The sequence below is a fragment of the Odocoileus virginianus genome, chromosome 30 (assembly GCF_023699985.2).
Source record: "Odocoileus virginianus isolate 20LAN1187 ecotype Illinois chromosome 30, Ovbor_1.2, whole genome shotgun sequence".
In the NCBI taxonomy this organism is placed as follows: Eukaryota; Metazoa; Chordata; class Mammalia; order Artiodactyla; family Cervidae; genus Odocoileus; species Odocoileus virginianus.
In genome coordinates this window covers 14,241,010-14,264,805 of record NC_069703.1, presented here as the reverse complement: position 1 = coordinate 14,264,805, position 23,796 = coordinate 14,241,010, and the positions used below count along the sequence as shown (strand labels likewise).

Below are 23,796 nucleotides of genomic sequence, written 5' to 3'. Positions count from 1 at the left end.
TTTGAGACATTGAACAGTAAAATATAAAAAGCAAATATTTTTATCACACAGAATTAACAACCATTAACGTTTGTTCATTTTTCACTTAATCTTTTTCCCCTAAGTAATAAAATATTATAGTTAAAATTCAGCTTATCTTAAAACAGCACTCTTAGTTCTGTTTCATGCAACTTACCTGACTACTGTTACAATTTTGGTGGGTATTTTTCTGGTTCCTCTTTTGTTCTTGTAAACACATAAACACACACGTGTATATATACATAAATATGGTATGGTTTTGTGTTTGTATTTTACTTATATAGTACCATAGTATGGGCTTCCCTCATAGCTCAGTCGATAAAGAATCTGCCTGCAATGCAGGAGACTTGGGTTCAATCCCTGGGTCGGGAAGATCCCCCTGGAGAAGGAAATGGCAACCACTCCAGTATTCTTGTCTGATGAATCCCATGGACAGAGGAGCCTGTCGACTACAGTCCATTGGATTGCAAAGAGTTGGACATTGCACCATAGTATATATATTCTGCACCATTTTTTAAAAAATTATTTTGGTTTTGAGGTTTGTCCATATTGATACATATAGATCTAGGTCATTCATTTTTTAACCACTGTCTAGCATTCCTTCCTATTTTAATGTCCATTCTTTTATTGTTAGATATGTAGGTTACTTTGAAAGAGTGGTTTTCTCATACAAACTCTGATCTCTTATGCACCTTTCCACATTATTGTTAAATTAGCATCAAATTAGGGTTCAGATAGATGTAAGAAGTCTTATTTACCCACATTCCCATGGTAAGTGATATTTTCAGACTTAAAACTCTCCTTTCAATTTGATTAGAAAACTCATCTCTTGCTTTATTAATCTACATTTGCTTTATTACTGGTAAGATTGAGTATATGTTTAATGACCATTTGGATGTCATCATCTCTGAAGTATCTGACTGTTGTAACTTTCGCTCATTTCTGGGAGTTCTTTATGTGTTCTGGATACTAATCCTTTGTTGATATATGTTGCAGATATCTTCTCCTAGTCTGTCACTTTTAACCCTGTGTATAGATTTTTATTCTAATTTCATAGACATTTTGTGCCTTTTTTTCCCTTTTGATAATTCTTGTTAGTCTTTGCAGAGAATATGATTTTGGTTTTGTGTTTTTAAACAAGAATGAAGGATCTAGAGTTAAGCTAAGTCCAGGGACTTAGCTTATGTGAATTTCACTTTTTAAATGGCTACTAACTGTCCTGTGTTTTGAGACAGAAATTATAGTGTTATAGTTACAAAGTATCTTCGAATATGTGTGATTGTTAATTATATAAAATGTTTTCACTAACTCTTTAATCTTCATAATTTTTAATAGTACTAAATTACCTTTTTTATGTCAGAATATGTAATTTTATACTTTTTCCTTTGATAAAATAATATGGAATTTGTTTAATTATGAGATTAATCTTTAGTGTCATCTGTTATATTCCCCACTATGTTTTCAGGCAGGAGTAAGAGCTTCTGTAATGATAATTGATGAATATCCATTTGTGAAAAGAAAATAATGATTGCAGACCTGTTTTAGAAAAAAAATTTTCATATCGCTGATTAGGCTCATTTTCACTACCACATTATTTTATGCACCTGTGAAATAATATACTTTTTTTTTTGGCTGTGCCACGAGGCTTGCAGGATCTTAATTCCCTGAGCAGAGATTGAACCCAGGCCCTGGCAGTGACAACACCAAGTTCTAGCCACTGGACCACCAGGGAATTTCCAATTATATACTTTTTTATTTGTAGTTCAGTTCTATGTTTTAGTTATTAATACTGTTCAAATTATGAATTTTAAATTGAGAAATGAAAATTTTGAGCAGTTATATTTTATAAAAATTATATTTTTGTTTGGAAATGTGGAATCAATTCACATTTTCAAGTATGAATCCCAGGATGGATTTTTTTTTTCTTTTGACTATCACTAATCATTGTCAAAAAAATGAAATCTTGAGATATAATTGCATTCACAAATATTTGTCTCTTATGTACTAGGTACAGTACATCTTTCATTGGAGTTTTGGGTAGTAGGACTATAGTCAGAGTGAAGAATAATCCTTATTATTCCTTATGAACTAGCAAAGAGCAGAGATAATGTTAGGAGTTGGCAAATTAAAGAGTTTGGTTCCATTCACTTTTTAACCAGAGACATTGAAAGTGTTGCCCTTGGTAATGGTATAAGCATAAAACTTTTTTCTTGATATTTGATCTTTTATTTTTACATTGTTTTAGGTTTCCAGTAATTATCTGCAGGATTCGCCATGACCCCGGCTCTGAGGGAGGCAGCAACAAAGGGTATCTGCTTTTCATCTTTGTCAAGTACCATGGAATCGGACAAGATGCTGTGTGTGGAAAGTCCAAGAACTGTAGATGAAAAGCTAAAAGGAGACACTTTCTCTCAGATGCTGGGATTTCCAACTCCTGAACCTACTCTTAACACTAATTTTGTGAATTTAAAACATTTTGGCTCCCCTCAGTCTTCAAAACATTACCAGACAGTTCTTTTAATGAGTTCTAACACTACGTTAAATAAATACAATGAGAATTATAAACAAAAGAAATTAGGGGAACCCAACTGCAATAAGCTGAAAAACATACTGTGTAATGGCGGCAATATTCAGCTCAGTAAAATCTGTCATTCTCGTTCTGAGGAGTTCATCAAAAAGGAACCTCTGTCAAATACCACAAGTCCATGCGTGACAGATGTACAAATTATTTTGGATTCAAATGTAACCAAAGACACTAATGTAGATAAAGTACAACTGAAAAACTGTAAATGGTACCAAAAGAATGCACTTTTGGATAAAGTTAGTGGTGGTGAGATTAAAAAGGGTTTATTGCACCATGCTCAAAACAAAATTGGACCTGACCACTCATATGTGCCTATTAGTTCCTCAGCTGCTGAAAAGGAGGAGGAAGTGAATGCTCGCTTACTTCAGTGTGTAAGTAAACAGCAAATTTTACTTAGCCAGGCTAGAAAAACTCAGAAACATTTGCAGATGCTCCTGGCAAAGCATGTTGTTAAGCACTATGGTCAACAGATGAAATTTTCTATGAAACATCAGCTCCCCAAAGTAAAGATTTTTCATGAACCTACCACAATTTTGGATAACAGTTTACCTAAATGCACTGAAATTAAGCCAGACATCAACATATTGACTGCAGAGACTAAATTGTGGAATGATACAAAAAATGGCTTTGCACGGTGTACGGCTGCAGAAATCCAAAGATTTGCACTGTCTGCTACAGGGCTGTTGTCTCATGTTGAAGAGGGTCTGGATTCTGATGCAACTGATAGCAGCTCTGATGACGATTTGGATGAATATACCGTTAGAAAAAATGTGTCAGTGTAAGTGCAAAGTTATTATTAGACCTTTTACTGTTCTGTGTATAGCAGCAACTTTTTCTTAATTTTAAGATATGTTAAAAGGAAAGCAGTTTTCTAAGCTCTTAATGCCATAATCTCTTAAGTTATAAAACTTTGGTAAACTTTAAAAATGTTTCATTTGTTAAAAATGACTGTGTGAATATATACATACTATTGAAAAATAAGTTACCTAATTGCTCTATCTAGGAAAAACCCACATAGGAATAATGAAAAATAATTAGCTGTAAGTATGTTCTGTTCTTCAATGGAATAGGCTATGGATAGCTCTTAAAATTTTGCTCAAGTAATCTAGCCAAAATGTATGGTTCAAAAAATTTAAAGTCAGCATAAGGAGCCCTCATTGGCTTAAGGAGTCAGTTGGTAGTACATATAAGCTGACCTGCTACTTAGAAAAAATTTTAGTTATTTACAGACTCATATTTACAGCTGTCAGCTCTGGTCTTTACCAGCTTAGTCAATTTTTGCTAGATCAATATAATCAAAACAAAATTAAAATGTCATTACTAGATACCTATTCAGTGCTTCTTATTTGCTGGACCCTAGTTTGTAGGCAAAATATTCACAGCCTCTACCCTCTTGGGAATCTGCCACAAAGAGTGGTATCTAAATATCTTATAAAACAAAACAAACTTAGAGAAAAATAGTTTTACTCATCATACTATTTTAATATTCCAGAAAAGCTCTGGTAGAAGTTTCTGGGATGATGGAAATGTTTTTAATCTGTGTATCCAATAGCCACTAGCTCCCTGTGGCTATTGTGCACTTGAAATGTGGCCACTACAACTGAAGAACTGAATTTTTAATTTTATTCAATTTGAATTAGTTTTATTTTAGAAAGCTAGATATAGTTTTTAATCTAGCTTTCATATAACCTGTTAATGTCCCTAAATTGATGCAAAATACTGTGTGATATTTGGTGAGGAAGAAGTTCATCATTTTTATCAAATTCTCAGATAAATAAGAATTATTGGAGAATTAGAAGCTGAATACATTAATGTGTGTGTGTGTATGTGTGTTAGTCGCTCAGTCGTGTCCAACTCTTTGTGACCCCTGTGGATTGTAGCCCACCAGGCTCCTCTGTCCATGGGATTCTCCAGGCAAGAATACTGGAGTGGGGTGCCATTTCCTTCTCCAGGGGATCTTCCCGACTCAGAAATCAAACCTGGGTCTCCCATATTGCAGGCAAATTTTTTACCATCTGAGCTACCAGGAAAGCGAATACATTAATCTTTACTAGGAAATAAAAAGTCAATGTATTAATTTTTCTAGTGAAGAGTAAAATATAAAACAAAGTGACCATTCCAGGCTTTTGGTGTTCTATTTTCACAATATTTGAAATGTATTTGAATGTGAGAGCTAATAGTTATTGAGAACATGTTTTTTTTTTTTTTTTTTTTTTTGAGAACATGTTTTTTTAACTGGCATTGTGCTATTTACTTTACAGTTGACATTATTTAATCCTTTCAACAACCAGGTAGTTTTTGTTATGTTTATTTCAGTTAATAAATGACTTGCCAATGGTAAAAAAGCCAATTAAGTGATGGAGCTAGGCTTCTTGCCCCATGTATTTGAAACTTTAAACCTCTGGACTTTCTATTGAACCATGCAGCTTTGTCAACATTGTTTCAGTGATGCTTATATTATTAAGCACACGTGTTCTGAAGAAAGCCCAGAAATTTATCAGATTTTCTACTTATAATGCTTTTGAAGTAATTCAGTGTAGTATTTAGTAGGTTAATGTAGATTATTTACTTTTTTGTTGTTAGAAAGAGGTAATGGGCAGGATTTTTTAATATTGAAATATAATTGATATACAATATTGTTTCAGGTATGCTATGTAGTGATTTGACATTTACATACATTTTAAAGTGATCATCACAAAGTCTAGTAACCATCTGTCCACATACAAAGTTATTACAATATTACTAACTGTATTCCTTATGTATTACATCTCCATGCCTTATGTATTTTATAAATGGAGGTTAATTCCCTTCACTTCTTTACTCCACCACCCCACACCCTGCCCTTCTAGATTCCATATATGAAGTCATATGGTATTTGCCTGACTTACTTAGAATAATACCCTCTAGATTTATCCATATTGTTGCATATGGCAAGATGTAATTTTTTATGGCTGAATGATATACCATTGTGCGTGTGCGCGTGTGTATGTGTATAAACCAACTTCTTTCTCCGTTCACTTATGGGTGGATACTTAGGTTGCTTCCTTATCTTGGCTATTGTAAACAATGCTGCAGTGAACATGTGGGTGCCTATATCTTTTTGAGTTAGTGTTTTGGTTTTTTTTGGATAAATACCATGAAGTGGATTACTGGATCATATAGTAGTTCTATTTTTAATTTTTTGAGCAACCTCCATACTGTTTTTCTTAGTGGTTGCACTGATTTACATTCTCACCAACAGTGCACAGGGGTCCTTTTTCTTTGCACCCTCGTCAACACTTGTTACTTCTTGTCTTTTTGATAATATCCATTCTGATGGTGTGAAAAGCTCATGATGGTGGTTTTGACTTGCAGTTCTCTGATGTGCAGTGATGTTGAGCTCTTTTGCACGTACCTGTTGGCCATCTGTGTCTGTTTTGAGGAAATACCTATTTAGATCCTCTGCTTATTTTTCGATCAAGTTTTTTGTTTTTGATGTTGAGTTGTATGAGTTCTTTGTATATTTTGCATATTAACCCTTCATCAGATATATCATTTACAAATATATTTCCCCATTCAGTATTCTGCCTTTTGATGTTTTAGTAGTTTCCTTTGCTAACCAACTTAATTTTAGACAACTTAAGGCAAGTACTACTATTTTCTGTCATTGTATACCCAGCTGCTAGCATTGTCGACTTTTCAGTAGTTTTTTGGCATTTGTTGAGTGAATGAATGAATTTTTCTGTATTTGTATATGTAGTTGTAAAGCTACAAAAATTGTGGTTGGCAGTCTGTAAAATTTCTCTGTTTTTTATCTTTTCTCCTTCCATTCTGAAGTTTACTTGATTTTTCCTCCTTTCTTCCTTGTCTGTAATAACAAACTAGTCACAAGGTGTGTTTTATACAGTTTAGAACCAGCATAAGTGTGTGTTGAATGAATAAATGAAATATGCCAAAATGTGGACATTTAAATGTCATTTTTCTAATATTTAACATTTTAATTTTGATAAGTAAAATTGATAAAATATATTTTCTTAAAGTCTTGAATTATATAATTACAAGTGTCTTATTTATTTTTGTTTTTTAGTTTATAGTGTGTATAAGAAAAACAAATTCCTTTACTCCATCACTCTCATCAGGAATATGAGAAGAGGTATCTGAAGAGATATGATTGTTTTAGAAAATTGGAAAGTACTCATATTGCCCATTACCAGTTATTTTAAATATATATAATTCATAATGACATTACTGATATACTTTAATAAGACTAGTGTGCATTAAACACTTTTTTAAAGTCAGTTTACTTTGAAAATCAAGATAGCAGGACTTCTTTGTAGGTTTGAGATATAATCCTATTTGAATGGAATCTGCCCCCCTCCGTGTTCTGTTCCTTTGTGGAAGGAGCACAAGTTCTGGACATACTGTATTACGATCATGGCTTGCTCTGTGACTCTGAGCAATGGTTAGGTTATCCTTAACCCACTGAATCAGTTCCTCTTTTTTTGGTGTACATTAAAGAGTTCTGGAGATGATTAGATGAAATAATGTACCTATATGTAATAAGGCACTGATTTGACAGCCAATATAGAGTGTCTTATTAAGCAATTTATAGTTTTGGACAACTGGAGCTTAATATCCCGTGGGAAACTTGGGGAAACAGAGTAAAATATATACCTAAGTTAACCATTTGAGAGGCAAAGAAGCTGGAGTATTTATTTGTATATGAAATGCCATCAGTTACTGAGTTAAGACTATTCCTATTTGTGTTAATTCCAATTCCTTGGCAGTTCTCTTCTGCCACTTGAGTGAGAAAGATCACTTAAGCAACAACAAAAAGCCTTTAAAGAAATGCAAATGCTGGCATTTGGAAGTCAGGTCTGTGTGTGTGAATTGGTAAGTTGTGAAAGTATTTGATCCCATGGACCACAGCCTTGTCTAACTCAGTGAAACTAAGCTATGCCTTGTGGGACCACCCAAGATGGATGGGTCATGGTGGAGAGGTCTGACAGAATGTGGTCCACTGGAGAAGGGAATGGCAAACCACTTCAGTATTCTTGCCTTGAGAACTGCATGAACAGTATGAAAAGGCAAAATGATAGGATACTGAAAGAGGAACTCCCCAGGTTGGTTGGTGCCCAATATGCTACTGGAGGTCCGTGGAGAAATTACTCCCATTTTAAAGGTGTTCATTGGAAGGACTGATGTTGAAGCTGAAGCTCACCCTGATGCTGGGAAAGATTGAGGGCAGGAGGAGAAGGGAACGACAGAGGATGAGATGGTTGGATGGCATCAGCGACTAAACGGACGTGGGTTTGGGTGGACTCCGGGAGTTGGTGATGGACAGGGAGACCTGATGTGCTGCAGTTCATGGGGTCGCAAAGAGTCAGACACAGCTGAGCGACTGAACTGAACTGAACTGATGTGTGGGTCACAGACGGAGTCTGCTGCAATTGTGTTAGCTCTTATCTGGTGGTAAGGGCTTAGAGTTCTGGCTTTTCTTTCCCCCTCTGGGAAATGATGGTTATGTACTTTCTTCCAAGATGGATGTGGGAAAACCTATAGATTTTTAACACAAACATGTTCTGATCCTCCAAGCTTGTTAAAAAAAAAAAGGAAGAAAAATGGTTTCTTGTCTTATTTGAGAAAATCTGCCAATATTTTTCAAATCATTCAACCATCTTTGATGTTGGGAGAAAAATCTCTTCATTTTTCCAACTTAGTTTCCATATACTGAAATTTTCTTTGAGTTGTTTACTTCAGTATGTAAATTGGCTCTCTTGATAAGGAAATTCTTCTAAACAAAATCAGATATTCACTAAGAAATAAAGGAGTATTGTTGATGTTTGCTTAAAAGCTGTGAGGTGACTCCAGATTGAAAGGAAAAAAACAAAGTAGCTTCTTATAGACCAGCAGAAATTGAATATTCAGCTTTCTAAACACTTTCTATTTTGCCAGTAGAAAGGAAAAATTCACGTGATGAATGTTCCTTTGATGAATTTGATAAATAGGAGTATGAACTCAGTGTGACATTCAGAGAGTAAAGAGATGAGTAATGCTATATTAATAAGTTGCAAATAAGAGTATTTAAAGTTGTATAATATCATGTTGACAAATTATTTTTGTATTCATCATCTTTTTAATTCTCTGTGCTTCATAAATAGGTGAGGGATGTCTGATTCTTTTTTGTTTTATTTTATTGGTATGGGAAACAGAAAAAGTTGAATGAAAGACAGTCCTAGAGTAATTGCAGTGGTGTTTGAGTGACAGCTTGTGATGAAAGGGAAGTAAAGAGCAGAAATTTAAAAATGTAATTGTGAAACATTATTAGTTACAAAACGGTAAAAAAAATATTTTATATTGTGGTATATGCACATTGTTGAGGAAAGTAATACTTCAGTTAAAATAAGCTCATTGGTTTGTATTATTTTTTTAATAAAATCTATTTTCAAGTAGTGTTAGGTTCACAGCAATATTGAGCAGAAAGCACAGAGAGTTCTGTATACTCTCTCCCCCCTCCACACATACATTTCCTTTCAGATTGACACTCCCACTGCGGTGGTACTATTTGTTTTAATGGACATTCCCCACCATAGTGGGACTATTTATTTCAATCAGTGAACCTCCAAAGACACATCAACATTGCCCAAAGTCCACAGTTTAATATAGGGTTTACCCTTGGTGTTGTACATTCTATGGGTTTGGACAAAATTGTTCATGATATGTATCCATCACTGTAGTATCATACAGAATGGTTTCACTACCCCCATAAATCCTCTTTGTTCTGCCTGTTCATCCTTTCTTCCCTCATAACCCCTGACAACCACTAATCTTACTACCTCCATTGTTTTGCCTTTTTTAAAAAGTCATATAGTTGGAATGATGAAGTGTGTAGCATTTGCAGATTGGCTTCTTAGTACTAGGCACTTAAGTTTTTCCCGTATTTTCCTGGCTTGATAGCTCATTTCTTTCTAACACCCAATAATATTCCACTGTCTGCATATAACCACAGTTTATTTAATCCATTCACTTGTTGAAAGATGTCTCAGTTGCTCCTAGGTTTTGGAAGTTATGAATAAAGTTGCTATAAACATCTGCATACTGGTTTTTGTGTGGACATACAATTTGGGTAAATGCCAAGGAGTCCAATTGCTGGATTATATGGTAAGAGTATGTTCAGTTTTGTAAACAAACTGCCAAACTGTTTGCCAAAGTAGCTGTAATACTTTGCATTCCAGCCAACAATGAATGAGAATTCCTATTGCTCCACATCTTTGCCAGCATTTGATGTTGTCAGTGTTTTGAATATTGGCTATTGTAATAGATGTGTAGTGGTATATTATTGTTTTAATTAGCAATTCCCAAGTGACATAGGATGTTGAATATCTTTTCATATGCCTACTTATATATATCTTCTTTGGTGAGATGTCTATTCAAGTCTTTTGCCTATTTTTTAACTGGATTGACTTTTATGAGTTCTTCATATGTTTCAGATAACAGTCCTTTATGTCTTTTGCAAGTGTTTTCTCCCAGTCTATGGCTTGCTTTCTCATTCTCTTTCAAGTGTCTTTTACAGAGGAGTTTTTAACTTTAATGAAGTCTAGCTTATCAATTATTTCTTTCATGGATCATGCCTTTGATGTTGTGTCTAAAGTGTCATCACCACATGCAGACTCATCTAGATTTTCTCCTATGTTATCTTCTTGGAATTTTATAGTTTGTGTTTTACATTTAGGTCTGTGATCAATTTTGAGTTAATTCTTGGTCAGAGTGTAAGGTGTATGTCTAGATTCATTTTTTTTCATGTGAAATGTCTAGTTTTTCCAACACTATATATTGAAAAGATTGCCCTTTCTCTGCAGTGTTGCCTTCACTTCTTGTCAAAGATCAGTTGACTGTATTTATGTGGATTTATTTGGGGGCTCTGTATCAGGTTCTGTTAATCTATTTATTCTTTTGCCAATACCACACTGTCTTGATTACTGTAGCTTATGTTAAGTCTTGAATATGGATTATTTCAGTCTTCTGACTTGGCTCTCCTCCTTTAATATTGTGTTGGCTATCTTGGGTCTTTTGCCTCTCTATATAAACTTCAGAATCATTTTATTGATTTCCACAAAACAGCTTGCTGGGATTTTGATTAGGATTGCATGGAATCTATAGAGCAAGTTGGGAAAAACTGGCATATTAACAATATTGACTCTTCCTATCTATGAATATGGAATAACTCTCTAGTCTTTTAGTTCTTTTTTGATATCTTTAATCATAGTTTTGTTGTTTTTCCTCATGTAGATCTTATATATATATTGTAAGATTTATACCTAAGAACGCACTGGTCATAGCAGACACCCTCTTCCAACAACACAAGAGAAGACTCTACGCATGGACATCACCAGATGGTCAACACCGAAATCAGATTGATTATATTCTTTGCAGCCGGAGATGCAGAGGCTCTATACAGTCAGCAAAAACAAGACTGGGAGCTGACTGTGGCTCAGATCATGAACTCCTTATTGCCAAATTCAGACTTAAGTTGAGGAAAGTAGGGAAAACCACGAGACCTTTCAGGTATGACCTAAATCAAATCCCTTATGATTATACAGTAGAAGTGAGAAATAGATTTAAGGGATTAGAACTGATAGACAGATTGCCTAAAGAATTATGGACAGAGGTTTGTGACATTGTACAGGAGACAGGGATCAAGACCATCCCCAAGAAAAAGAAATGCAAAAAAGCAAAATGGCTGTGTGAGGAGGCTTTACAAAAGCTGTGAAAAGAAGAGAAGCCAAAAGCAAAGGAGAAAAGGAAAGATATAGCCATTTGAATGCAGAGTTCCAAAGAATAGCAAGGGGAGATAAGAAAGCCTTCCTCAGTGATCAGTGCAAAGAAATAGAGGAAAACAATAAAATGGGAAAGACTAGAGATCTCTTCAAGAAAATTAGAGATAGCAAGGGAACATTTCATGCACAGATGGGCTCAATAAAGGACAGAAATAGTATGGACCTAACAGAAGCAGAAGATATTAAGAAGAGGTGGCAAGAATACACAGAAGAGCTGTACAAAAAAGATCATGACACAGATAATCATGATGGTATGATCACTCACCTAGAGCCAGACATCCTGGAATGTGAAGTCAAATAGGCCTTAGGAAGCCTCACTATGAATAAAGCTAATGGAGGTGATGGAACTCCAGTTGAGCTATTTCAAATCCTAAAAGATGATGCTGTGAAAGTGTTGCACTCAATATGCCAGCACATTTGGAAAACACAGCAGTGGCCACAGAACTGGAAAAGTTCAGTTTTCATTCTAATCTCAAAGAACGACAATGCCAAAAAATGCTCAAACTACCGCACAGTTGCACTCATCTCACACGCTAGTAAAGTAGCACTCAAATTTCTCCAAACTAGGCTTCAACAATACATGAAATGTGAATTTCCAGATGTTCAAGCTAGATTTAGAAAAGGCAGAGGAACCAGAGATCAAATTGCCAACATCAGCTGGATCATTGAAAAAGCAAGAGAGTTCCAGAAAAGCATCTATTTCTGCTTTATTGACTATGCCAAAGCCTTTGACGGTGTGGGTCACAATAAACTGTGGAAAATTCTGAAAGAGATGGGAATACCAGACCATCTGACCTGTCTCTTGAGAAATCTGTATGCAGGTCAGGAAGCAGCAGTTACAACTAGACATGGAACAACATATTGGTTCCAAATAGGGAAAGGAGTACATCAAGGATGTATATTGTCACCCTGCTTATTTAACTTATATGCAGAGTACATCATGAGAAACTCTGGGCTGGATGAAGCACAAGCTGGAATCAAGATTGCCAGGAGAAATATAAATAATCTCAGATATGCAGATGACACCACCCTTATGGCAGAAAGCAAAGAAGAACTAAGGATCTTGATGAAAATGAAACAGGAGAGAGAAAAAGTTGGCTTGAAGCTCAACATTCAGAAACTAATATCATGGCATCCGGTCCCATCACTTCATGGCAGATAGATGGGGAAACAGTAGAAACAGTGACAGACTTTATTTTGGGGGGCTCCAAATTCACTGCAGATGGTGATTGCAGCCATGAAATTAAAAGACGCTTAGTCCTTAGAAGGAAAGTTATGACCAACCTAGACAGCATGTTAAAAAGCAGAGACATTACTTTGCCAGCAAAGGTCTGTCTAGTCAAGGCTAGTAGTCATGTATGTATGTATGTATGTATGTATGTCATCCAGTAGTCATGTATGGATGTGAGAGTTGGACTGTAAAGAAAGCTGAGTGCCAAAGAATTGATGCTTTTGAACTGTGGTGTTGGAGAAGACTCTTGAGAGTCCCTTAGACTGCAAGGAGATCCACCCAGTCCATTCTAAAGATCTGTCCTGGGTGTTCATTGGAATCACTGATGTTGAAACTTAAACTCCAATACTTTGGCCACCAGATGCAAAGAACTGACTCCTTTGAAAAGATCCTGATGCTGGGAAAGATTGAAGGCAGGAGGAGAAGGGGATGACAGAGGATAAGATGGTTGGATGGCATCACCGACTCAAGGACATGAGTTTGGTTAAACTCCGGGAATTGGTGATGGACAGGGAGGTCTGGCGTGCTGCATTCCATGGGGTCACAACAGTCAGACATGACTGAGCGACTGAACTGAACTGTTTTCATTTTTGGAGGTTCTAATGTAAATAGTAATGTGTTTTTAATTCAAATTCTGCCTCTTAATTGCTAGTATATGAGATAGCAGTTGACTTTTTATATCAACTTTGTATCCTGCAACCTTGTTATAATTGCTTATTAGTTATTGGCTTTTAAAACATGATTCTTTTGGATTTTTCCCATAGATAACCATGTCATCTGTAAACAGAGAATTTTATTTCTTCCTTACAAACCTATGTATCTTTTATTTCCTTATTTTATTGCATTAGCTATAATTTCCAGTACCCAATGTTGAGAAGGAGAGATGAGGGAATATCTTGTCTTGTTCCTGATCTTAATGGGAAAGGTTCTGCTGTCTTACAATTAAGTATGATGAGGCTTTAGTTGTTTGGTAGACAGTTTTTATCAAGAGAAGAAATTCTCTCTATTCCTCGTGTACTTTGAATTTTTGTTGTATGTGTTGTACTTTCTGAAATGCTATTTGTGCATCTATTGGTATGTTCATGTGATGGTTTTCTTCTTGATGTGGTATGATATAATGATGTGATAATGGTATGATCATGTAATGCCTGTTGATGTGATGGATCAAATTAATTGATTTTGAATGTTGATCCAGTTTTGCATACTGGAATAAATCCCACTTGGTTATGGTATTTAAGTCTTTTTATACATTGTTAAATTCAATTTACTGATATTTTGATGTTCTTTGTGTCTATTTTCATGAGATTGTAGACGTCTTGTAATAGCTTTATCTGGTTTTAGGGTAATGCTGGCTTAATAGATGAGTTAGAAAATAGTTCCTCTGCTTCTATCTTCTGAAAGAATTTCTAGAGAATTCGTAAAATTTCTTCTTTAAATTTTTGGTAGAAATTGTCAGTGAACTCATTTGGACCTGGCAGTTTCTGCTTTGGGCAGTTAGTAATAATTGATTTAATTTCTTTAACAGATTCAAATCCATTCAGATTGTTTATTTCTCCTTTTTTGCAATTTGGCAGTTGTCCTTTTCAAGGAATTGGCCAATTTTCTCTAGGTTATTAAATTAGTGGACTTAGATTTTGTGTTTTCAGTCTCATTGATTTCTGCTCTGATTTTTATTATTCTTTGTACTTACTTTGGATTTAATTTGCTCTTCCTTTTCTAGTTTTCTAAAGTGGAGCTTAGACAGTTGATTTTTAGATCTCTCTTATTTTCCAATATATGAATTTAATGCTGTAAATTCTGTTTCTCTCTTATGCTTTTCACTGTAAGCACTGTTTCCACTGTATCCCACAATTTCTTTTTTTTGCTTTTCTTTAATTTTTATTTATGTTTTTAATTACAAAAGTGATACTGTCCCGCAAATTTTGATGACTTGTATTTGCATTTTCATTTTGTTCTTAGCATTTCAAAATTTCTAATGAGGTTTCTTCTTTGTCCACGTGTTAATGAGAAGTGTGTTGTTTAATCTCCAAGTATTGAGATTTTCCAGTTAACCTTTCTGTTAATGATTTCTAATTTAATTCCTTTGTGGCCTAAGAGCAGACATTATATAATTTCTGTTTTTTTAAACTTGTTAAAGTGTGTTTTATGACCCAGAATGTGATCTCTTTTGGTGAATATTTAATGTTAGCTTGAGAAGAATGTGTAATCTGCTATTGTTGGATGAAGTAGGATATAAATATCAATTATATCCAGCTATTAATAATTACTGGTGCTGTTGAATTCACCTCTGTCTTTACTGATTTTTTGCCTGTTGAATCTATGCATTTCTGATAGAGGGAATGGTAAAGTCTCTGATTATAGTAGTGGATTTTTCTATTTCTTCTTGCAATCATCTGCAGTTTTGCCTCACATAGTTTGATGTGGTTTTTTTTGTTGTTGTTGTTAGACACATACACATTGAAGATTGTTACCTTCTCAATGTATTATTATTATCTAATACCCCGCTTTATTCATGATAACATTCTTGCTGTGAAGTTTGTCCTGTCTGAAATTAACGTAGCTACTCCCAGTTTCTTTTTTTTAATGTATTTATTTATGATATTTTCTTATTTTTGCTGCACTGAGTCTTTGTTGCTGCACTTGGGCATTCCTCTAGTTGCCGTGAGCAAGGGTTACTGTCTGGCTGTAGTGCATGGGTTTCTCATTGTGGTGTCTTCTCTCGTTGCAGAGAGCAAGCTCAGTAGTTGTGGCCCACAGACTTAGTTGGCCTGCAGCATATGAGATCTTCTCAGAACAGGGATCAAAGCTTTGTGTCCCCTACATTGGCAGGCGGACTCCCAACAACTGAACCAGCAACGAAGTCCCTCCTGCTTTCTTTTGATTAGTGTTAGCATAGCCTAACTTTATCTCTTCAGTTTAGGGTTTTTTTTTTTTTTGAGTATAGAAGTTATTTATTAGTGAGTTTAATGGTTACAATTCTCCCTTGGACCTGTTAGCCTTCTACACATACACACACACACAAAAACCTTTTTTTAAAAATTGAAGTATAGTTAATTTACAATGTTATGTTACTTTCAAGTGTGCATATATATTTCAAGTGTATATATATATAAAAGATTATTTTCCATTATAGGTTGTTGTTATAGGTTATAAACCTATAATTTCCATTATAGGTTGTTATGTATTAGATTATTTTCCATTATTATTTTCCATTATAGATTATTTCCATTTTGTTATATAGGTATGTTATAGATTGTACCTTGAAAGGTACAATCTGCCAAATTGCAAACAAGAAGGAATAAACAATCTTAATAGGACTGTTCATATATTGTTAATTTAAGATACTGAATATAGTTCCCTCTGCTATGCAGTAGGTCCTTGTTGTTTACCCATGGGATTGCAGAGAGTTAGACACAACTGAGCAACTGAACTGAGTGTATATATGTTAATCCCAGACTCCCAGTTATCTCCCTGCCCCACTGCTATTCCATTTGGTAACCATAAAATTGTTTTCTTTGTCTGTAAATCTATTTCTGTTTTGTAAATAAGTTCATTTGTATTGTATTATAAGGTTCCACATATAAGTGATATCCTATGATATTTGTCTTGCTTTGTTTGACTTCACTTAATATGATAAGCTCTAGGTCCATCCCTGTTGCTGCAGATGGCATTATTTTATTTTTTTTTATGATTGGGTAATATTCTGTTGTTTGTGTGTATGCATGTGTGTGTGTGGGGGGGTCTTATTTATTCATTAATCTGTTGATGTTACTTCCATATCTTGGCTATTTTAAGTAGTGCTGCTATGAATACTGGGTGCATATATCTTTTAAAATGAAAGTTTTCTCTGAATATATGCCCGCAGGAGTGAAATTGCAGGATCAAATGGTAGCTCTATTTTTCATTTTAAAGGATCTTAAATACTGTCCTCCATAGTGACTGCCCCAATTTATATTCCCACCAACCATGTAGAAGACTTCCTATTTCTCCACACCCTCTCCAGTGTTTATTATTCATAGACTTTTTAATGATATCTGTTCTGATTGGTGTGAGGTGATACCTCACTGTAATTTTGATTTGCATTTCTTTAATTAGTGATATTAAGCATCAGTTCATATGCCAGTTAGCAGTCACATTTGTATGTCTTCTTTGGGGCTTCCCTGGTAGCTCAGTGGTAAAGAATCTGCCTGTCAATGCAGGAAGTTTGATCCCTGGATTGGTATGATCCTCTGAAGAAGGAAATGACAACCCACTCCAGTCTTCTTGCCTGGGAAATCCAATGGACAGAAGAGCCTGGTGGGCTACAGTCCATGGGGTCCCAAAAGAGTTGGACATGACTTAGCAACTAAACATTCTTTGGAGAAATGTCTGTTTAGGTCTTCTGCCTATTTTTTGATTGTTTTGTGTGTGTGTGTGTGTGTGTGTGTGTGTGTGTGTGACATTAAACTGTATGAGCCATTTGTATAATTTGGGAAATTAATCCCTTGTTGGTAGCATCATTTGCAAACATTTTCTCTCAGTCCGTAGTTTGTCTTTTTTGTGTTGTTTATGATTTCCTTTGCTGTGCAAAAGCTTTTAAGTTTAATTAGGTCCCATTCATTTTTTTTTTCCATTACTCTAGGAGACAGATTGAAAAAGATACTGTTATGAATTGTCTCAAAGAGTGTTCTGCTTATATTTTCCTCTAAGAGTTTTATAGTATCCAGTCTTACATTTAGGTCTTCAACCCATTTTGAGTTTATTTTTGTATATCATGTTAGAGAATTTTCTTATTTCATTCTTTTACATGTGATTGTCCAGTTTTCCCAGCGCCATTTATTGAAGGGACTGACTTTTCTCCATTGTGTATTTTTGCCTCCTTTGTGTACATTGACCATTAGTGCATGGACTCACTTCTGGGTTTTCTATGCTAGTCTATTGATCTATGTGTCTGTTTTTGTGCCAGAATCATACTATTTTGATTACTAGAGCTTTGTGGTTTAGCCTGAACCACAAAGCCTGATTCCTTCAGCTATATTCTTCTTAAAATCATTTTGGTTATTTGGGGTCTTTGTGTTTCCATACAAATTTCAAAATTTTTTGTTCTAGTTCTGTGAAATATGCCATTGGTATTTGCCAGGGATTACACTGAATCTGTAGATTGCCTTGTGGTATGGTCAATTTTAACAATATTGATTCTTCCAATCCAAGAACATAGTATATCTTTCCATCTGTTTGTGTCATCTTCCGTTTCTTTCACTCACAGTCTTACAGTGAGAGTATAGGTATTTTATTACTTTAGGTAGGTTTATTCATGGAGGTGATGGAATTCCAGTGGAGCTATTTCAAATCCTGAAAGATGATGCTGTGAAAGTGCTGCACTCAATATGCCAGCAAATTTGGAAAACTCAGCAGTGGCCACAGGACTGGAAAAGGTCAGTTTTCATTCCAATCCCTAAGAAAAGAAATTCCAAAGGATGCTCAAACTACTGCACACTTGCACTCATCTCACACGCTAGTAAAGTAATGTTCAAAATTCTCCAAGCCAGGCTTCAGCAATACGTGAACCGTGAACTTCCAGATGTTCAAGCTAGATTTCGAAAGGCAGAGGAACCAGAGATCAAATTGCCAACATCTTCTGGATCATCAGAAAAGCAAGGAGTTCCAGAAAAGCATCTATTTCTGCTTTATTGACTATGCCAAAGCCTTTGACTGTGTGGATCACAATAAACTGTGGAAAATTCTGAAAGAGGTGGAAATACCAGACCACCTGACCTGCCTCTTGAGAAACCTGTCTGCAGGTCAGGAAGCAACAGTTAGAGCTGGACATGGAACAACAGACTGGTTCCAAATAGGGAAAGGAGTACATCAAGGCTGTATATTGTCACTGTGCTCATTTAACTTATATGCAGAGTACATCATGAGAAACTCTGGGCTGGAGGAAGCACAAGCTGGAGTCAAGATTGCCGGGAGAAATATCACCTTAACCTCAGATATGCAGATAACACCACCCTTATGGCAGAAAGTGAAGAGGAACTAAAAAGCCTCTTGATAAAAGTGAAAGAGGAGCGTGAAAAAGCTGGCTAAAGCTCAACATTCTGAAACTAATATCATGGCATCTGGTCCCATCACTTCATGGCAAATAGATGGGAAGACAGTGGAAACAGTGTCAGACTGTATTTTTGGGGGCTCCAGAGTTGCTGCAGGTGGTGATTGTGGCCATGAAATTAAAAAGATGCTTACTCTTTGGAAGGAAAGTTATGACCAACCTAGACAGCATATTAAAAAGCAGAGACATTACTTTGCCAACAAAGGTCCATCTAGTCAAGGCTATGGTTTTTCCACTGGTCATGTATGGATGTGAGAGTTGGATGGTGAAGAAAGCTGAGTGCAGAAAAATGGATGCTTTTGAATTGTGGTGTTGGAGAAGACTCTTGAGAGTCTCTTGGACTGCAAGGAGATCCAACCAGTCCATCCTAAAGGAGATCAGCCCTCGGTGTTCTTTGGAAGGACTGATGTTGAAGCTGAAACTCCAATACTTTGGCTACCTCATGCGAAGAGTTGACTCATTGGAAAAGACCCTGATGCTGGGAGGGATTGGGGGCAGGAAGAGAAGGGGATGATAGAGGATGAGATAGTTGGATGGCATCACCGACTCAATGGACATGAGTTTGAGTAAACCCCAGGATTTGGTGATGGACATGGAGGCCTGGCATTCTGTGATTCATGGGGTTGCAAAGAGTTGGACATGACTGAGTGACTGAACTTCTGAACAGATTCATAAGTATTCTTTTTGATGCGATGGTAAATAGGATTGTTTCCTTACTTTCTCTTTTAGAATATAGAAATGCAACAGATTACTGTATTTTAATTTTGTATCTTGCACCTTTACCAGATTCATTGATGAGCTCTAGTAGTTTTCTGATAGTGTCTTTGGAATTTTCTATATATAGCATCATGTCATCTGCAAACAGTGACAGCTTTACTTCTTGTTTTCCAGTTTGGATTCCTTTTATTACTTTTTCTTCTCTGATTATTGTGACCAGGACTTCCAAATTATGTTAAATTAAAGTAGTGAGAGTTGGCATTCCTGTCTTATTCCTGATCTTAGAGGAAATGCTTTCAGCCTTTCATCACTGAGTATGACATTAGCTCTGGGCTTGTCATATAGGCCTTTATTATTTTGAGGTCAGTTCCTTCTAAGCCTAATTACTGAAAAGTTTTTTTATCATAAATGAATTTTGTCACAAGCTTTTTTTGCATCTGTTGAAATGATCATATGATTTTTATTCTTCAATTTGTTCATGCGGTTTTGAACTTTTATGGATAGTGAAAAATCCTTGCATCCCAGGGATAAATACCACTTGATTATGGTGTATGATCCTTTTACTCTATTGTTGGATTTGGTTTGCTAGTATATTTTTTTTTTTGAAGATTTTTCATCTATTTTCTTCAGTGAAATTGGCCTATAATTTTCTACTTTTGTGATATCTTTGTACAGTTTTAGTATCAAGGCAGTGGTGGCCTCATAGAGTGAGTTCAGAAGTGTCCCTTCATTTGTGATTTTTTTTTAATAGTTTGAAAATGTTTGGTAGAATTCACCTGTGAAGCCATCTTGTCCCGAACTTTTGGTTTTGGTAGTTTAAATTACTGATTCAGCTTCATCACTGGTAATTGGTCTGTTCATATTTTGTTTTTTTCCTGGTTCAGTGTTGGGAGATTGTACCTTTCTAAGAATTTATCCATTTCTTCTAGGTTGTACATTTTATTGGTATGTAGTTGTTCATCATAGGCTCTTATGATCATTCTGTTTCTATGGTATCAGTTATAACTGCTTTTTTATTCACAATTGTATTAATTTGGGCCTTCTCCCTTTTTTCCTTGATGAGTCTGTGTAAAGGTTTATCAATTTTGTTTATCTTTTCAAAGAACCAGCTTGTAGGTTCATTGATCTTTTCTATTTTTTCTTATAGCATCTACTTCATTTGTTTCTGCTCTGATTTTTATGAAATCTTTTCTTCTACTAACCTTGGGTGTGCTTGTTATTCTTTCTCTGTTTGCTTTAAGTATAAGGTTAGATTGTTTATTTGAGATTTTTCTTGTTTCCTGAGGTAAGATTGTATTGCTATAAACTACTCTCTTAGAACTGCTTTTGCTACATCCCATGGTTTTAGATTGTCATGTTTTCATTTGTCTCTAAGTATTTTTTAATTTTCCTCTTTGATTTCTTCAGTGATCCACTGATTGTTTAGTGTCATATTGTTTAGCCTCTGTGTGTTTGTGGCATTTCTTTTTTTCTTTCTTGTAATTGATTTCTAGCCTCATAGTGTTGTGGTCCAAAAACACATTTGCTGTGATTTCAGTTTTCTTAAATTTACCAAGGCTTGCTTAGTGGTCCAGGATGTAATCTATCTTAGAGAATGTTCCACGTGTACTTGAATTTGTATACTACTGCTTTCAGATGGAATGCTCTATAAATAACAGTTAAGTCTGGGTCATTTAAGGACTGTTTTTCCTCGTTGATTTTCTGTGTGGATGATCTGTCCACTGATATGACTGGGTTGTTACTGTAACCCTGCTATTTTTGTTGTTGTTATTCAGTCACTCAGTTGTGTCTGAATCTTTGCAGCCCCATGGACTGCAGCATGCTAGGTTTCACTGTCTTTCACTTTCTCCCAGAGTTTGCTTAAACCCATGTCCATTGAGTCGATGATGCCATCCAACTATCCTGTCCTCTGTCGCCCCTTCTCCTCCTGCCCTCTATCTTTCCCAACATCAGTGTTTTTTCCAGTGAGTCACCTCTTCCCATCAGGTGGCCAAAGTGTTGGAGCGTTAGCCGTAGTCCTTCCAATGAATATTCAGGGTTGATTTCCTTTAGGATTGACTTGTTTGATCTCCTTGCAATTCAAGGAACTCTCAAGAGTCTTCTCCAGCACCACAGTTCAGAAGCATCAGTTCTTCGATGCTCAGCCTTCTTTATGGTCCAACGCTTATATCTGTACATGACTACTGAAAAATCTATAGCTTTGATTATTCACACTTTTGTTGGCATGATGTTTCTGCTTTCTAATATGCTGTCTAGGTTTGTCATAGCTTATCATCCAAGGAACAAATATCTTTTAATTTCATGGCTGCAGTCACCATCTGCAGTGATTTTGGAGCCCAAGACAATAAAGTCTGTCACTGTTTCTGTCCCCCCCCCCCCCCCATCTATTTGCTGTCAAGTGTTGGGACCAGATGCCATGATCTTAGTTTTTTGAGTGTTGAGTTTTAATCTAGCTTTTTCATTCTCCTCTCTCACCTTCATCAATGGGGGTTTTATCGTATTATTGCCAGTTTCCCCTATTTCTATTAACAATTGCTTTATCTTTGAGGTGCTCCTTTGTTTGGTGCATATATATATATTTCCATTGTTGTATCTTCTTCTTAGATTGATCTTTTGATCATTATGTAGTGTTCTTCTTTGTCTTGTGATAGTCTTTAAAGTTTTATTTTTATGATATAAGTATTGCTACTCTGGCTTTCCTTTGATTTCCTTTTGCATAGAATATCTTTTCCCCTTCCCTCATTTTCATTCTGTATGTCTCTTCTAGGCAGCAAATATATGGGCCCTGTTCTATTCAGCTAGTCTGCGTCTTTTGGTTGAAGCATTTACTCCATTTATAGTTAAGGTAATTATTAATATGTATGTTCTATTGCCATTTTGTTAATTAAGTTTTTTTTTATAGGTCTTATTTTGTGCTCTCCTCTTGTGATTTGATGACTGTCTTTAGTGTTATGTTTGGATTCCTTTTTGTGTGTGTGTATGCATTTTTTTAGATTTTGTGGTTATCATGAGACTTTTATATAGGAGTGTATATTTTTCCATGCTTACTTTAAGTTGCTGATCTCTTAATTTCAAACACATTTTAGGTACCCTGCATTTGTGCTCTCCTCCCCTCGTAATTATTTTTGATATTTTACATCTAATTATTTTGTGTATCCCTTAACCGCTTATTGTGAATACAAATGGTTTCACAACTTCTGTCATTAAATATCCCTTCTAGCTTTGCACATGGATCATTTCCTACCTTTATTCTTTGTTTGCCTTTACCAGTGAGCTTTTCCAGTTTGTAATAATCTTGTTTCTAGTTATGGTATTTTCTTTTCCACCTAGTTCCTTTAGCATTTGTTGTAAAGCTGGTTTGGTGCTGCTGAAATCTTCTAGCTTTTGTTTGCTCCATCAAATCTGAATGAGCTTGGTGGAATATTCTTGGTTGTATGTTTTTTCTCTTTCATCACTTTAAGTATATTATGCCACTCCCTTCTGGCCTGCAGTTTCTTCTGAAAAATCAGCTGATAGTCTTATGGGAGTTCCCTTGTATGTTATTTGTTGCTTTTCCCTTGTTGCTTTTAATATCCCCTCTTTATCTTTAATTTTGTCATTTTGATGAAATGTGCCATGGTGTATTCCTTTGTAGGTTCATCCTGTATAGGACTCTGCACTTCCTGGACTTGAACGACTGTTTCCTTCCCTTGGTTAGGAAGGTTTATGTCTGTTATCTCTTAAAATACCTTCTCAGGCCCTTTCTCTTTCTCTTTTCCTTCTAGGAGCCCTACATAATGCAATATTAGCACACTTAGTGTTATCTCCAAGTTCACTTAAACCGCCCTCATTTCTTCTCATTCTTTTTTATTTCTGTTCAGTGGCAGTGATTTCCACTGTTCTGTCTCCCATCTCACTGATCCGTTCTGTTTCATTTAGTCTAGTATCAATTCCTTCTAATGTATGTTTCATTTCAGCTATTCTTCCATTCTGTTTAGTCATTCTTTATGTTTTCTGTTTGTTAACAACTTATAATTTCTTGCTTTGTGCATCTAGTCTCCTCCCAATTTCTTCGATCATCTTTATGATCATTACTCTGAACTGTTTCTCAGTTAGATTGCCTATATCCATGTCACTTTGTTCTCCTGTGGTATGACCTTATTCTTTCATCTGAAACATCTTCCTCTGTCACCTAATTTTGAGTAAATTGCTATTTGTATTTTTATGTATGTAGTAGGTTGGTTATGTATCTTGACCTTGGAGAAGAGGCCCTTTGTGGGAAACAGTGTGCAGTGTCCCAGGAGTGCACTCCCCTCTCAGCAGCCAGGTCCAGCTGGTCCCAGGCTAGTATCTGGCCTGCATT

The 23,796-nt window shown here is 35.7% G+C and overlaps 1 protein-coding gene across 7 annotated transcripts in view; it reads left to right on the top strand.

Moving 5' to 3' along the window:
- KANSL1L (KAT8 regulatory NSL complex subunit 1 like) overlaps positions 1 to 23,796 on the top strand; it is a 122,611-nt gene that overhangs the window by 17,934 nt on the left and 80,881 nt on the right. For all 7 annotated transcript variants that reach the window (XM_070458593.1, XM_070458592.1, XM_070458591.1 and 4 more), the window contains exon 2: positions 2,264 to 3,380. In XM_070458593.1, coding sequence (XP_070314694.1) covers positions 2,293 to 3,380 — 1,088 coding nt within the window. In that variant the 5' untranslated portion in view covers positions 2,264 to 2,292. The remainder of the gene's footprint in view (positions 1 to 2,263; positions 3,381 to 23,796) is intronic.